Consider the following 17,053-nt stretch of genomic DNA (forward strand, 5'->3'; position numbering starts at 1 on the left):
TCAAATGACCACTAAATATATGAAAAGTTCAATTTTACTCGTAATAAATCCAAAATTAAAGCAGTGAAGCATTATTTTTCATTTACTAGGCTGACCAAAATAAGACTGCTGGCAAAGGTAAGAAGATGTCATTTATATGCTGTTGATGGAAGTGGATGGGTACAACTTTTTGGCAATAGTCAAAATGTCAAATGTACACTTCTTTTGATCCAGACATTCCACTTCTAGGAAATTATTTAGTTGAGTAGAAATATCTAAGTAGCCAAAAGCTTTGTGCCTAAGAACGTTTATTGCAGTATCATTGGCAGCACTGCAGTATTAGAAATAATCTTTATCTCCAACTATAATTTATTGGTTGAATAAGTTCAAATAGAATGTATATAATACTCTCTCCTTTAAAAACTACATGTGCATATGTGTGTGTGTGCATGTATGTTCATATGTATGTGTGTGTGTATATATATATATACACAGAGAAAACGGTGTGTGGTGTTCCCTCTAGGACACAAGAATGGGAGAAAGGAGGACTTTGAACTCTCTCTTTATGTACTATTGTTATATCTATTTAAAAAAAATAACTTGTAGCACTTTTGTCATTGTTTAAAAAGTAGACCTGTGAAGTTTATACTGCATTTGTGAACTGGAAGCAAGCCAGCAATATAGTTCAACTGTGTACTGACTGCACACTGAAAATATTTTCATACAGTATTCACAGGGTACCAGCTATTTTCCTTTGGGTAAAAGTGGTGTTCAGCATGTCCAACATGAATTAAGGTGCATTTTGTAATGAGAAGCCAGAAACAACTATGAACAAGACCAGTCTGTATGTAATATGGCTGGTAAAGGCAGTTGATTCACAACAGACTTGGGACAATTACACAAGCTCTGAGACTCCGATGTATGCTAAGGCCCTGAGGAACAAAGGCCTTGCTGCAAGAGAGTCCTAAACAGTGCAGGTGCTACTTTCCATCTTAAAAGATTCAAGTCTTCATCTAAGAGGACTCCCTAGAATTCAGCTTTCCTGGGGAGCTCATGCAGTCTCCAAACTTCTCAGGAATGCAAAGAAATAAAAAAATTACATTGACAAAGTAATTCCTCTGTCCCTGGCACTCCTATGTCCTTCCAGAAAGAGGATCCCGGTACGGTCTGAACGCCTGTGATCCCAAGTTCCTATGTTGAAATCCTACCCCCAGAGATGATGGTATTAGAAGTGGGGCCTTTGGGAGGTGCTTCCACGAGGGTGGAGCCCTCATGAATGGGATTACTACTCTTAGGAAAGAGATTCCAGAGAGCTCCCTGGCCCCTTCTGCTAAGGGAGGACATAATGAGAAGTCGGCAACCTAGAAGCCGGCCCTCACCTAACCATGCTGACACCTTAAGCTTAGACTTCCAGTGTCCACAACAGTGAGAAATAAGTTTCTCTTGTTTATAAGACAACCAAACTGTAGTATTTTGTTTCAGCAGCCAAACAGACCAAGACAGGCTACGTTTAAAATTCAAAAGATCAGGTTCGAATCCTGGTTTTGCGCTCATTCCTGAAGGCATATATACCCAAGTCCCTATTTCTTAGCCTAGAAAGGAGCTCTACCATTACCTGTGCCACCTCCCTTCTTCGGTTGATGCAAGGCTAAAATGTGGTCATGCTGGGTAAAGAGTTTCAAAGTGATGAAGTCCTCAACAAATGCTAAAGTATTTTAGTAAAATGTGATTTAGTGCATTTTGAAGGTGACAGATTTTCTTTTCTTTTTTTTTAAATTTTATTTGACAGAGAGAGAGAGCACATGCACGTGCACAAGCAGGGGGAGCAGCAGAGGAAGAGGGAGAAGCAGGCTCCCCGCCGAGCAGGGAGCCCGCTGTGGGGCTTGATCCCAGGATCCTGAGGTCATGACCTGCGCTGAATGCAGATGCTTAATGACTAAGCCACCCAGGCGTCCCAAAAGTGACAGATTTTCAAGGTTCAGCCCTCATTTATGGTTTTTCACCAGCTCTGGTTTAACAGAACTCTATTCTGTTTGTAAAGACCTTTTAAAAAGTAGTGTTTTGTTAAGTTTACTATATGGTGACCATTGCTGACCGCTTCTGGCAAGTGTTTTAGATGTAATTCTTCCACGCTAGCACTCATAGATGGTTTTATTAAAATAATAACATTTTAAAAGGCTCAACAATTAAGAAATAATCCTGTTTGACTTATTAGAGATACCGTTATGGCACAAACTGTAACTATTCTTCACATCTTCTGCAATAACAAAGTGAAACACTGCCCAAGTTTAGTAAAGACACTAAAGAGGCAGGTATTTTGCAGGCAAGAAAACCTTTTATTTTAAACCACAAATAGTCAGCAGGTGGCCACAACTATCCATGTTTCATTAAAATCACATAAAACCTAGGTACAAAAGCACCACTGATTATTGCTCTAGAAAAACTGCGTGAAAAATTTAAATACGCACAGAAAAAACACCACAGTATGCACAGGACTCGATTTTTAAAGCAAGCTCATGGAATGCTGAATCAATCTTACACACAGCTTCCAATATCAAACTGGTATTTATTTCACTTGAGGATGATGGAAATTTCCAAAAAGCATGACTATGAGAAGATAAAACGTCCATCCTTATATATTTTTGTATGCCAACTAGTAGAATCCTAAAAAATTAGCATTTACAAAATACTTGGTAAAAATAGCTTTTAAAAGTTGCCCCGAGAGGTACATAAAATCAACCCCAATTTTTCACGACAATTCATTCTCCCTTGTTATCTACAGATTCAGTTTTCTGTGCCTGTGAAAAAGAAAGGGAAAAAAAGACATAGTTACTATTAAAGCTACTAGAAGCCAAAGAAAAGTCTACCCAACCAACACACACACGCTTTGAACATCTGTTTTTTAGCAGCTCTAGTGCAAAACCTATTTCAGCTCTGGGTGTAGAACAGACAAGGCGGGAATACAGTAGCAAACGCTCTGCTGCATTGATTGCTTTCTGCTTTTCAAACGGCCGCAGAAGCTTTACCTGCAAGCTCCCACTGCTCGTAATACAAAAAAACCACACTACTATCTGCTTCTAGTCACTGCACACATGCAGAATTTTCTACTGTACCCTGAACTCTCACTGTTTCAATCTGCCCCTTTACTGACAGTGTGCTGGGTGGGGTACCTCTGGAGGCTGAGACATTAACAGTTGAGCGAGAGATGAGGATCTGCAATCACATTACGGGCAATAGAGAGAGACATTATGAACGTGCTATCACCGGCTGAAGCGTTGAGCAGTTTCCTTTAAGACACTGAGTCAATCAGTGGGAGGTTTTCATGGAAAGTACCTCTTCAGCTTTAGTTTCACCATTTTCAGATGGTGCAGTACCTTCCTTTCCAGCTTCTTGCTTTTCCTCTTTCTTCCCTTTAACACCTTTGTTAACCTTTGTTCCCGGTTCTTTCTAACAGAGGGTCAAAGCACAGGGAAACAAAGCATGTTAGCCAGGGTGTGAGGTCAGTGAAAACCCGCCGGCCTCGTCCAAACCCAAGGTGAAGCGCAACCATGCGACGGGGGGGGGGGGGGGTGCTGGGGGGCAGGGGAAGCCGATTCCGCGGGGCTTCAAGCGAGTTACACGGAGGCTCTATGAAAATGCTAACGGGCTGCTTAGACGGCCCAGGGACGTTCTCCTCTGGGGAAACGAGGCGGGTTCCCGTGTATTTGCTCCGCGGGCCTCCCCTCTCCTAGAGAAGTGGTTCTGCCGCGGAAGCAGCAGCAGCGGGGACTGAAGGACGAGGCGGAAGCCTGGGCAGACACAGCAAGACAAACACCTCACGTCGGGCCGTGGGGCTCGAGGGGCCGCAAGGCTGAGAACATGCTTGAAAATGAAGCCCCATGTGAAGAAAAGTTCTTGTTTTTAAGACGGAGCCACAGAAGTGAGTTCTGCGTCAGAATCATGTACTCATGCCACAAATACACGTAGTTTCTTTTTTTAATGAAGATTTTATTTATTTGAGAGTGCGCGCGCGCACGAGAGAAACAGCCAGAGAGAGAAAGCGCGCACGGGCACGGGGAGAGGCAGAAGGAGAAGCGGGCTCCTCGCTGAGCAGGGAAGCCCATGTGGGGCTCGATCCCACGACCCTGGGATCATAACCTGAGACAGAGGCAGACGCTTAACCGACCGAGCCACCCAGGTGACCCCCCCCATTTTCAATTCACAACAGCGGTCTGAAGGGCAGAGTACAGAAAAGCTATTCGGGATAAGTTTCTTAATAATTCTGTGCTTGTCTCCTCTTTTGCAAAACCGGATGTGTGTACCTACCTCAATAGGACTGATGTGAGGGCTTCATAAGAAAAGCAATTAGAACAGGGTCTGGCATAGTAGAAGAGCCACATAAATGTTTGCTGATGTTAATTGTTTGCTAGTATTAATTATTGTATGATGAGTCATCAGCCTAGCCTAAGACCAGTTATAGGAAGTCAGATCCCCTCCCCCAACCCCTGGAGCTGCTGGCCGCTGTGTTGCCAGGGCCCAGCCTCATGCCTTCCCAGCCACCGTGTGAACTGCATGCTGCTACCAAAGCCCTCTTGGACGTGAGGCTTCTCGGAGCAACACGCTCTGACTTCCTTTGCCTTTATTGACCGAATGGGAAACACACTCCGGGTAAAGCATAAAACCGTGCTTTATGTCTTTTGAGAAAGACTGTTAACAATGGTGACAATTTTCTAGTCATACGTTTAGCCTGAATCCATAAATGTGATCTTTCCTTGGATGAGTTTTAGATATGGAATCCTAATTTATTCATTGTTCAAAAAGCCAACGTGGGGGAGGGAGCACCTCTTACCTTAGCAGATGTTTTTCTTGGTTTAGGTTCAGGTTTGGGTGGGGCAGGTTTCTGCAAAGATAAATTAAATTATACAAATACTGAAAAAGACAACCCTCAGGACCAAAAGGCACGCAGCAAGACTGCAAAAGACAACAGTCCATTTTTTGACTATGATTCTGTTCATTTAAAAATATTTCGTTCTATTTTCAGCATCAGGTAACAGCATAAAGATCTGTGCATTTCATAACTATTTTCATCCTGAGTTCTCAAGCGAACAGCAGGTGAGATTTAAAAGCCGACTCATTATTCCCCAGTCCAGAGTAGCTCTCCAGGAACAGGCTTAAGCATCCATCTCTGATGTCTCTGTACTTCCTTTGATCACAGCACAGCAGCAACAGGAATGACTCAGGTCCTCGGCCAAATGACTCAATGAATTTGGTCATACTGGCCTTCCCAACAGTCTAGAAATCACAGCACAATCGCAGGCAAAGCCCATCCGGTAATGAAGACTGCGGCCTGTGAAGTATTTCAAAATCATTTCCACATCCTTCCATCTCTGATGTCTATCTGTAGCCAGGCGTCTTCCTACTTTCATCCTCTCCAATGCCAGCTCAAGGTGAGAGAAGAACCTCTCACCCACCCAGACACTGACTGGGCTCACTTGCCCCTAGAGCTCTTTATTAAAATCATGATTATAATAATAAAATGTCCAGTTAGTTTCCAAAGTTTAAGATTTTTCTTAAACTTAGCCAAAGAGTCCATGAAGAGACTATTCTCTTGATTCCTGTGGCTCTCTTCCCCATTGCCATGAGTGGTGCCTGCCCTGTGGCCAAGGTCCCCTCCACACCAAGCTTCAGCCCTCTCCTGCTTTCCAGGGATTCTAGACTGGGGGGGGGCATGGGGACACTGGGGAAGATAACGGGGTTAAGCCTCTGGTTTTCTATAGCTATTTCAGGGCAAATATTTCTCTCATCAGGCTAGAAAAAAGTAAGTGTACTTCTCTCGGAGCACTAGGGAGTATGTTTTGTTTTTTTTTTTTTTTAAGATTTTATTTATCTATTTGGCAGAAAGAAAGACAGCCAGTGAGAGAGGGAACACAGGCAGAGGGAGTGGGAGAGGAAGCAGGCTCCCATCGGAGGAGCCTGATATGGGGCTTGATCCCAGAACACCGGGATCACGCTGTGAGCCGAAGGCAGACGCTTAACGACTGCGCCACCCAGGCGCCCTGGGGAGTATGATTTTTAAGCAGAAAACACTGCCCAGGGTCTCCCCCTCTGGAGAAAAATACACGTTCCTCCCCAATGCCTCTGGGTGGTTCAGGTTCACATTGAATATAGCCCTGTTCGTCACGGCATAAAGGAAAATCGTAGACAGTGCAATTACAGAAGACTGGCTGTTAGACATGACTTTCCGAATTAAAAAACAAACAAACTGGGCTTGAGAAGTAAGGGATGTTTTTATTAATCTTAGCACCCTAAATCTGTGTCTGTTTCCCAAATACAGCAGCCTGCAGAGCTCCTAAATTTTCAGGATTTAAAAAAATTTTTTTTCAGGCTTTGATATGTTGTATTAACATATATTTGTTTTCACAATTTACAGCAAATCATTTTCTTTTATATTTTCTGTAAGACAGACCCCTCCCCGATTCAGCATTCAAGTGTGCTGAATGGGCAGGAAAGGATAAGGTTCTGCAGCCCGTGGTCCCACTGGCCACTGAGGACACTCTGTGTCAGCAGCACGGGCAATGAGCTCAGTGGAAGGTGCTTATACTGCTGGTTCATGGTTCTCAGGAAAAGCCGGTTTTAAATTTTGGCTTTTATGTGATTTATGAGGTCTATACCCGTAATGGGCTAGAGACCCACGGACTACAGCGGCTTGTAGTATTATCTAGAGTTAAGCCTAACAGAAGTTAAAATATAACTACTGAACCATGGTGGAAGTTAATATTGGACAGAGCACACCACCTTGAGGGGGCTTAGTTTAACTGTGTACACACACATGTCCCAGCTCTTAATCCTTCTGGTGGCTCGAGTGGCGCTTCCTTAGGTTGGGGTTCTCGTGAAACACTGCCTCACCCGGCCCACACGCGCCTATACTTCTGAACTCGTCAGTGCCCTAAGAGCCATTTCTGCATTGAGTCCCTGCTCTGTGCCAGCCACAGGTGTTGGCCGAGGATGAAACCCGCGCTTCCTTGAGGGCCAAAGTAGCGAGCAGCTCTTGGCGGCCAAGACTCCAATGCCTTTCTCCCTGCATCTCAGTGCCCAGCATGGGCTGCAGCTATTTTAACCAAATTCCTCCACCAGAGCGCCAGGCTGACCACCTGTCTTGGCAGAATGAGGGCTGGTACATCGGCAGGGCCGCAAGGAGCACAGCACGGTGACAAGGGCTGGAACGCATTCATGGCAAGGCTTGGACCTAATGATCTTAACCCTTGCTTCTTCCCCAGGCCTCACCCACAGAGGGAGACTCTGAGTGGCAAAGTGGAATCACTCCTTTCCCAAAGATTCTCTGGTTCTGAAATGAGGCTACAGCACGCGGATTCCGATAGCTTTCAGCACATTCCGATGCAAGCATGCACCGCAGAGACTCCGGATTCTTGTCCACTTTAGCACATCGTATGTGGACACTGAAGGTAGGACTTGGCTTACTGTGCTTCTTTTGCTGCAGGGATCTACCCATATCCGACGACTTCCTGGGCTTTACATTCTTCGTAATGGGGTTGGCCGTGTGACTTTTCACTGACCTATCTGATCAAGTGAATTGCTTGGCAACACTGATCACATTTGCTAAAAATTCTGACCCAGGTAATTTCCAAAAAGGAAATAAAAAAACTCAAGGGAAACAACACCTTAATCTTCCTTCTGCTGCTTTGTCCTGAATGGGGGGGACATGGACTCACAAGAACTAGCGACAAGGGGGTTCTAAAGTACTTACCGCTGACAATCTGGCAGACCGTCTGGTGGGCTACAAAGGAAATGAAAAAATTATGTATTCTTATTATACCGACCAAGTTGGTTTTTAAAAATTCACTCCTGGTATCTGACTTTGCTGAAAGAGTATAATGGTATGGCCCCCATCACCATCTCTAGGTGAGCACAGGAAGGCATACTTCAAGTGCCCTGGGTACCATAACACTCAAGAGGAAGCTTTCTAAAGACATGTATACGCACTGTTCAAAGGAATGGCCTCTTCTAATTAAGGGTGTAAGAAAAAGAAAGGAAGATGAATTTAGGTTCTGACCCATAATGTAGTTTTGTGATAAAACGAACAACAGGAGCATTGAGGAGCTATTTAAGAACTAGTTTCAGGCTGACTCTTGTTCCTTACAAATAGAACAAAAACTTATACATTAATACAAAAAAAGATGTATGTAATTGTGTAGAAACAAAAATAAGAAGGAGTTCCCTGATGTGTCACTATGTTAGAAAGGAGAATGATGACAAATCTTAGGCAGTTAACACAAAAGGCTTCCTTTTACTTGTAACAGGTATTTATATTTATTTATCTGCTAAATGTGTATGCTAAATTAAAGATTTAGACAGAGTAAAAAGCCCATTAGTCTTTTTTTAACAAAGATTTTTTAAAATTTATTCATTTGAGAGAGACAGAGAGTGAGCGAGAGCATGAGCAGGGGGGAGGGGCAGGGGCAGAGGGAGCAGCAGACTCCTGGCTGAGCAGAGGTGGGGCTCCATCCCAAGACCCTGGGATCATGACCTGAGCGGAAGGCAGATGCTTAACCAAATGAGTCACCCAGGTGCCCCAAAAATTCACTAATCTCTTCTTTTAATTTGGAAGTTTAGAAAATTTAGAAAAACCGGGTTGAGATTGGTATTTTTCAGGAAATCTTTTTCTCTTCAAGGACGGTGCAAATTAAGCAAATGAGACTGCAAAGAAAATTTAAAATAGCCAAACTGTTGTAGGCATTTCAGAAAGAAGCATACAGAACTGATATTCTACTTACCATCAGCAAAAGATGGCTCCCCAAGGGATCTCCCATTCTGAAAGTACAACCGCTTTTCCCTAAAACTGTTCCAGAAATAAATACTCCATCCTTTTTGTCTGTTGTACTCACTGCTCTGTCTCTGGCAGAACACCTAACATATAGTAGGTTCTCAAAAGGAATGTGCTGAAAAAATGAACCCGATTTTCCCCCTAATTCTTGCTGCCTTATGCAGACTCTGCCTCATTACGATAGCTTTAATGTTTCAAATAATTGTCTCAAGGGGGTCAGCAAAAATGGTCAGTAGGAACCCGTGCCACAACTGCAAGGAATTATGGAATTCTTGAAGCTGTGCTTAGGTCAGCAGAGGTCAGCTGGTCAGGCCAAACTGGAAGAAATATTTCTTGCCATCTTCACATCTAAGAACTTTCTTCCTGAAAATAGCTGGAGGAAGCTAAACTCATCTTTCTTTAAACGACAGAAGGAAATGAAGGGCCAGAGCCGCCATGAATAATTTTAACCCTGGGGTCTCAAGGAAAGAAGTCAGAGCTGGACTTAAGGCCAGCTAACAGAATGTGCAGAGACTAGGAGATGGTGCCGGTGAAGCCGTGGCCGTGATGTATTCACTGCACAGGGTAAGAGGACGGCCGGCTCGATGCTCAGTATGGGAGGAACGCCTATATCAGGTTCTCCACAGGAAACACCACGGTGACTGCTAGGATCAGCACGGGCACATTCATGACAGTGCACCCAGGAGTCACAGGGAACCAGAACCCAAATCCCGCGATGCCTTTCTTAGGATGGTTAGTTGCAATGAACTGAGTATCACCAAAGAAAAGACAACATCAGCAATTAAACCAGGCAGAAGTAACTCATGCTTCTTCAAAATGCTCTCGGAGCATCCAGTAATTACCAAAGAGCTGAGCTGTGACTTCTGTCTGGCCTCAAGAACCAGCCCACCATCTCCCAGGTGAAGCAGAGCTGGCAGGAGAGTGTTCAGAAAGGGACACTCTGGGAGATAAAATAGCAGCCTCTATGCTCAAGAGGGGTGCATGGATCTTATCTGAAATCCTCTTCAGTTGGTGTCAACATATGTGTACCACATCGGCCTTCCCTCACTGTTCACCTCCTCCGTCTCATGTCTGTACCCCTACTGCACGAGACCCTCTTCTCCTGCAGTTCTGTAGCTCCAGCGCCTAGCAGGGGTCCCCAATAAATGCCGAGGTGAAGGGAACAGGTAAGCACCAGACATATGTCGTAGTGTGAACTTGAGGGGAGCCGTGCTGAGGCCACTGCTCAGTTACTGTCCAGGTTGGGATCTGAAAAGAGGCCAAATATATTAACTACTGCTTATAACTGCCTTCCTATCCCCCAAGTAGTGGTCGGGAGTAAAATCTCATTGAAGCAAGGCCAAATCACACAAAGAATTTCCCAGCTCTGGTGCTGTCGCTCCTTTCCTCTCCATGTGAACCCCTAAGCACAGCGAAGAGGCAGACGTCAGAGAGCCCTCTGGGATTTCCAGATGTGCTCCAACCCCAAGCAAGCACTATTCTGCAGGGCCCAAAAGCTGTTCTGATCCAAAGGTCTCCCCATCTTTTTATAATTCAAAGGCCCAGGACAAGAGTTTCAAAATAAAAAGCCTAGGAAATTAATGCAAAAACAAGGTCTGCCTCTCCAGGCTGTCTAAACCAACCGTCTCTAAAAAGCACATCTTTTACTGTAAAATCATTTTATGACTTTCTGTCTAAAATTTACCAGCTCTTCTTTCTTTTACTATAGAAAAAGGACTTCTCTTAAATTTTCCTTTCCAGTAACCATCATAAGAGATTTTCTTTTCCCCTGCTAACAGTGGAGGCTGAGACGAACCTTTCACTCACAGGCAGAAGCACAGTTATACATGCGAGTGTGTTCACCTTCCTGGAAAGCTCCATCAGCTTGCACAGCCTTAAAATCTATAAATGATCGGGCTGTTTTATTGGATATAAAATGGACGAGACTGCCATTTTTTCCTCCTTAAAGCACTAGAATTTTAAGTATTCATTTGAGACTCGGTCCGTTGGGCAGGACCAGTATGAAAAAAAAAAAAAAAGACAGTAAGAATTTTTCTCAATTTGTTGATTGTGAATCCTTGGGACAAGTGGCCAAAAGAGTGGTTCTCAGAGAAGGAAGGGAGACTTTCAGAATGACACGTCACCAAGAATTAACAGAGATAAGAAATGGGAGGGTTTGTCACTGTGTTGTGTGGGGGCTGGGCACAATGAAATTTTTCAAGGAGCATTTGACTGATCATTCCCTAGGCTGGAGCAAATTCTGGGGAAGGCTACTCTGAAAGAGTCTTTTACTGTAGATCCTGGTGCAAAAGAACATGGAAGTCTAATCTCACTATGACAAAGTTCACCGGGATAGCTGGGTTCAAGTAGAATCATTGGACTTTGCTGAACACTACTTGAAATATATGGGCCATTCCAATGGGATTTGGAAGTATGTTTAGTTTTATAAGATTTCTTAATGCTCCTAAGCCTGACCGTGTACAGATCTTCCTCAACGTCCAATGGAGCTCCATCCTCATAATCCCGTCGTAAGTTGAAAATATCCTAAGCTGAGAATGCGAAGTTGAGAATGCATTTAATATACCCAACCTCCCAAACATCACGGCTGAGCCCAGCCTCCCGTCAATGTGCCCAGAACACATATATTAGCCTACAGTTGGCCAAAGCCATCTAACACAAAGCCTGTTTTATAATAAAGTGTTGAATATTCATGTAATTTATTGAATACTATACTGAAAGTGAAAAACAGAAATGGTTGTCTAGGTACAGAAGGGTTGTACACGTATCGGTTGTTTACCCTTGTGATCACTGGGCTGGCCGGGAGCTGCGGCTCACAGCCACTGCCCAGCGCCACAGTGGAGTATCATTCCACAGACAGAGCTAGCCTGGGAAAATGGCAAAACCGAAAGCATGGCTTCTACTGAATGAGTATTGCTTTTGCACCACAGTGAAGCCAAAAAATTATAAGTCAAACCATCACAAGTCAGGGACCACGTGTACTCGCAAACAAAAGCCACAAGTCAAGTTGCTTTTAATTTCCAAAGACAAATGAGGAGCCAAATAGAAATTACCTCTTTGCAAAACTGGGAAGTGGGGAAAGATGGATATCAGTGCCTTGGCTGGGGAATGGAGAGGACAGAGAAAAGGCACAGGATAACCAGATTTATGATTACCACAAAAGTGGCATGAGGACAGAGGATTTTGAATCAGGAGACTCAGATATCTTTCCTGGTTCTGCAATACACAAGTTGTGACATCTGTGAAAAATAATGTATTTTTCTCAGGACCTTGTTTCCTCTACTAAGTAAGCTGGAAATAATAATATCTGCCTGTTATCAAAAATAGCATTTCTGGGGCACCTGCGTAGCTCAGATGGTTATGTGTCTGCCTTTGTCTACCTTCAGCTCAGGTCATGATCTCCAGGTCCTGGGATCAAGCCTCATGTTGGGCTCCCAGCTCAGCGGGGAGTCTGTTTCTCCCTCTGCCTCTCCCCCCACTTGTGCTCTCTCTCTCTCAAATAAATAAATAAAATCTTAAAAAATAATAAAATGAATAGCATTTCTCTGATGTTCATTATTACCTTTCCTGATTTATTTTTCTTCATAGCAAATATCCAGTGACTTTTATTTTACTCTCCTTCTCTTTCCACTAAAATGGAAGTTCCATGAAGGAAGGGATTTTGGCTTCTTTTGCTCACTGTGGAATCTGCAGAGCCTAGGACAGTGCCTGGCACATTACAGGTGCACAGACATTTCTGCTGAGGAATGAATGTGCTCTGCCCTCACTTCAGGGCTGTTGCAATGATCAGATAAAATAATGAATGTGAAAGGCTTTGTAAGTTGCCTTTAACATATTGTTGTGGTCTCTTATTGTCCAAAAACTATACTCTGCACCATGCCCTTCAAATATCATGGCCGTGGAAGAGGATTTTCAAAAGAGGATCCCTCTTTGTAACTGATATCTATTCCCTACGGTCAAGCCTGCGCATATTCAATGACATAACTAGAAAATTCAGTCAATTCAGTGGGGAAAAAAAAATCAATCAATATACTGTCTGACAGTTCTTACCTTAACCCACCAGCTAACTGACTGACCTTTTCACTTTTCACACAATTGTGTTGATGTCCTGAAGACAAATCATAAGTTTTAATCTGGTCTTGGCTTAAATGACAGGGAAAGAGTTTTTTTCTAGGATTGATTTTTGTTTAGCAATAATAGAATATATATAATAACATAAAGTAAAATACTAAAAATAATAGCATAAAATATATAAATAACACAAATAATTACAATTCTGAGGCTAAAATAATATGTATAAGGCAGCTGGAAAAGCAAGAATTTCTTACATAGATTCTAACTAGCTTGACTGCTCTGTGCAGAAGGATTGGAAAGACTGTTTACACTATCCAAGATCTATTGTGTGTAATGGTTTCTAGGTTTTCTGACTGACAGATCAATTTAAATAGCAGTTTCTAAAGAAAAATCCAAACGCATTTTGTGTCCAAATCTAAAAATTACATTAAGATTTGTTACACTTAGCCAACTGTCCTACAAATTACATTTTGCCATTTTCAAGAAAATTCATGCATTTATCATTTTTTGGTTGATTCTAGTGTTTGTTTAGTAACTTGACATGGGACCGTAAACTTCAACTCCCAAACTCTGTTAGACACTGAATGCCAGGTAAATGGATGGTGGGGCCTTGGTTACAGGCAGTTTTGTGTGTTTTGCTTTTAAATTAATTTAGTTATAGATTCCGTTAAAGATTTTCCATTTGGCAGAACAAATTTCCTTGTACAAATTTTGTGGAGGGGTTCTGCTATCATGACAAACTCCTCTGAATTTTTAAACCACACTATGGAATCACCCAATCAGAGAATCTGTAACCAGATACTGTTGCTGTCTCTCACATGACCCCTTTTAGTTCATAAGTTCAAGGGGAAGAGCTGCAGTTTTTCTACACACTGTAAAGCTCTGTGCCAAAGTGAATGGCTGTCATCAGAGTTAGCATCTAATCTGCTACTTTTCATCCAACTCCTTTTTGAAGTTCATGATATGACCACGGTGGGTAAAGGCAACCATCCTTCTCCATTTCTTAGCTTTTTGGAGGTTTCTGTACTTTAATATAGAGCTTCTTTGATTTGCTACCTAATTAATTATTCTCAGCCCTAAGAATTCTCCTGATTAAAAAAAAACTTTAATATTTTGACATTTTGTGTCTTTTCACAGTTTTTTATACTTTAGAGATGACTCCTTTTAGGCAAATATTCAGAACTAAAAAAAGAAATTTATAATTCACTCACTGGAGCAGAGAATTTATTAAATCAACAGTCTTTCATTTCCTTGCTGTGAAAGGCAGACTTTGTTCTCCTTGATGAATTTACCTATTATCTCACTCTTTGCCCAGAAGGAATTCTCAGTATCCACTTTAACAGACAGCAGGACCGACAGGTAGAAACACAAACAACACAGTAAGTGGAAATGCCGCATCAGTGTACCTGACTGAAATTTACCGAGGCCCAGAGACACTCCACAGTGCCACCTGGATCTCTGGGTTATGTAGTCTCAACAATCTTATTCAACACTGCATTCACTCAGATGTAGACAATCCTAACACTATTAAAAAATTCCAGTTAAAATAACTAAATAGAGGATGTGAAAAATACACTTACCTCCTGTTTAGTTCCTTTGGATCCATCCTTGCCATCTGTATTCTCCGGAGACTAGAAAGAAAATATTTCAGTGAATTGTATTTAAGAGAGAAAGCACACATTCGAGGCAGATTTGAAAAAAAAAAGCTATTTCAATTTACAGGACCACATATGTCAACAGGTATTTTGTGGAGAAAAAGTACATTTGTAAGAGGATACGCTTTACACACACACACACACACACACACACACACACACACACACACACACAGCATTTATCTGCATACCTGCTCTAATTTTAAAACGGGAGTGGTGCAAGAACTGATAGGAGCCCCTGTTTTTACTGTGCACTCACCCTGAGCCATTTGCATTCATTTTTGATGATCCCACCACTAGTTAAAGAACAGGGACCCGGGAGCCAGAGGCAGCCGGGCCAGGACTGCAGCCCATGTTCCAGTCACTTTGTTTCTCTGAGATGAGGGCACGATGCTAAGAAAGCTCAGCCTGAGCACAGAAGCATCGTTTTGTCCCACACTCGCCTTGCTTTGATTTCTAGCCCACGTCTTGATAAGACCTGACAAATGTGTCATGGATTATTATCCTTCCATTATCAACCGTGGCATCTCTAGCGAACTCCCAGCCTGGGCCGGACAGCCCAACGACCTGCCACCCCAGCTGACTTGTTTCCTGATTTTGATCCACCCCCAGGGCCGCACCTGCCCACTCTGGTGACAGCCCAAACCTGACTCCTTTATGGGAGCACAACAGAGCATACAACTGTGGGAAAAATATCCTTAGATTCAGGTGACACGGTGCAGATCCCAATATATTTTTATTGGCTACAGGCAGTAAATAAGATGGAAATTATGAAACTAATTAGAAAATTAAACTATTTCACACATTTTAAAACCATATAAAGGTGGAAGGTGATTACCCAATCTCTATGACAGGTGGGCAGAAGATATGAATAGAGTTTCCAAGAGAAAAAATACAAATAGCAAACTGACATTTGGTGTAATGTTTGGCTTGAGCAAAATGAAACAGCTATGCGTTAATGCCTCATCTGATAAAATGGGGGAAAAAATTTTAAAAGATCATAAAACCCACTGTTTGATGGGCCTGGTGACACTGTAAATTAATACGATATTTTCAAAGAACAAACTGGCAATCTGACAAAGACATAACAGGACTAATCATATAATGATCCAGTAACTCCAGTTTTGGAACCAGGACTCAAAGAAAGACTGTAAAAATACTGTTTTAGTGGTAATGTTTTTAATATGGAGTAAGTGGAAACAACTCATGTGATCAGTAAATAATAGAGAAATATTTAAGTAAACTATGTAATTCTTAATGTAATGGGATTAAAAATAGTTAGGCTATGTGAATACATAGAAAGTCCACATAAAATAATGCTAAGTTAAAAAAACTGAGATTATAAAACAACATGTAAAACACAGATCAGAAGTAGGTAAAGTCTTTTAGAAAGTCAAAAGCTGTTCTTCAAGGCAGACGACCTAGTAAACCTTCAGTTCTCCCTGAGGGCTGCCTGTTACCCACAGTCTGTCAGTTCACCTCTCTCCAGAACCTTGCACATGCATCTATTTTGCTTCCTCCCTCACTCCCTCCTTCTTTCTTTCTTTTTAAAGATTTATTTATTTGAGAGAGAGGGAGAGCATGAGTGGGCGGAAGGGCAGAGGGAGACAGAGACAAGCAGACTCCCCTCTGAGGGAGCCCAGCGGGAGCCCGGCACAGGACTTAAGCTTACGACCCCAAGATTATGACCTGAGCAGAAACCACGAGTCAGATGCTTAACCAACTGAGCCATCCAGGAGCTTCTCATGGAATTCTTGTTTCCCAAATGAACCAACCATTTCCCCCTCTTTCCTGAAACCCTCTCTATCATGAAGGGAAACAGAGCTGCTCTTTTCTGTTCCCCACTCTCTTGCACAGGAATTTCTAATTCACAGATCTTGCTGTATCAGCCGGTCAAGTTGGAAACAGCAAAATCTTACAAAGTGTGAGCATATGAAGGCAGTCCATACGTGAACCATTTGGCTTTGCTCAATTCCATGCTACAAACTTGACCCTTCTGGCCACAAACGAGACCCTCTGTTGTCAAGAAGTGCTGGGCTCTTTCCAGGCTGCAGTGCATTAATGATAGCAATACAACTGGGAGATCACTTTCTAAACACTGACCTGTCAGACTCAAATTACTGAAAAAAAAAAAAAAAAGAAAGAAACCTGGAAAGATGCCACACACACACAAAACAGGTATAACTGAAGATGTTAATGACTTCAGCTGAATGAATAGAAGCCTGGAAATGTGAAGAGCTCCAACTCAAGGCAAAGATGGTTTCTTTGGCAATCTTTCCTCAACTGCTTCCTATTAACAAGCATGTAACAAATTTAGTCAGAAACAAGCCAAATAATCTTTACCCTGGGATCTGTGTGGTACTGTAGCATGAGTGCAAGTCAGGACACGGGCTTGAATGCTGGCTCTTGACCTAGGAGCTGCTGTGGTCTGCGCCAGTGAATTATCAGTGGTCAGTCTCTTCATCCTTGAATGACAGATGATAATGACATTGGACTCTCAAGCATCACGCTTAAGGCCAAGTGAGAT

At 42.6% G+C, this 17,053-nt stretch overlaps 1 protein-coding gene across 4 annotated transcripts in view; it reads right to left on the reverse strand.

The window, feature by feature from the left end:
- Positions 1-2,294: 2,294 nt before the first annotated feature.
- HMGN3 (high mobility group nucleosomal binding domain 3) overlaps positions 2,295-17,053 on the reverse strand; it is a 30,439-nt gene continuing 15,680 nt past the window's right edge. The window contains exons 2-7 of one of the 4 annotated variants that reach the window (XM_011237066.3): positions 16,870-16,991; positions 14,452-14,502; positions 7,724-7,753; positions 4,808-4,858; positions 3,313-3,426; positions 2,295-2,777 (exon numbers count right to left, since the gene is read on the reverse strand). In XM_011237066.3, coding sequence (XP_011235368.1) covers positions 2,739-2,777; positions 3,313-3,426; positions 4,808-4,858; positions 7,724-7,753; positions 14,452-14,502; positions 16,870-16,896 — 312 coding nt within the window. In that variant the 5' untranslated portion in view covers positions 16,897-16,991 and the 3' untranslated portion in view covers positions 2,295-2,738. Of the gene's footprint in view, positions 2,778-3,092; positions 3,427-4,807; positions 4,859-7,723; positions 7,754-14,451; positions 14,503-16,869; positions 16,992-17,053 lie in introns of all 4 variants that reach the window. The other 3 variants (XR_004622070.1, XR_004622069.1, XM_034648077.1) reach the window with 3 other exon arrangements.

The sequence above is a fragment of the Ailuropoda melanoleuca genome, chromosome 19, assembly GCF_002007445.2.
Source record: "Ailuropoda melanoleuca isolate Jingjing chromosome 19, ASM200744v2, whole genome shotgun sequence".
Classification (NCBI taxonomy): domain Eukaryota; kingdom Metazoa; phylum Chordata; class Mammalia; order Carnivora; family Ursidae; genus Ailuropoda; species Ailuropoda melanoleuca.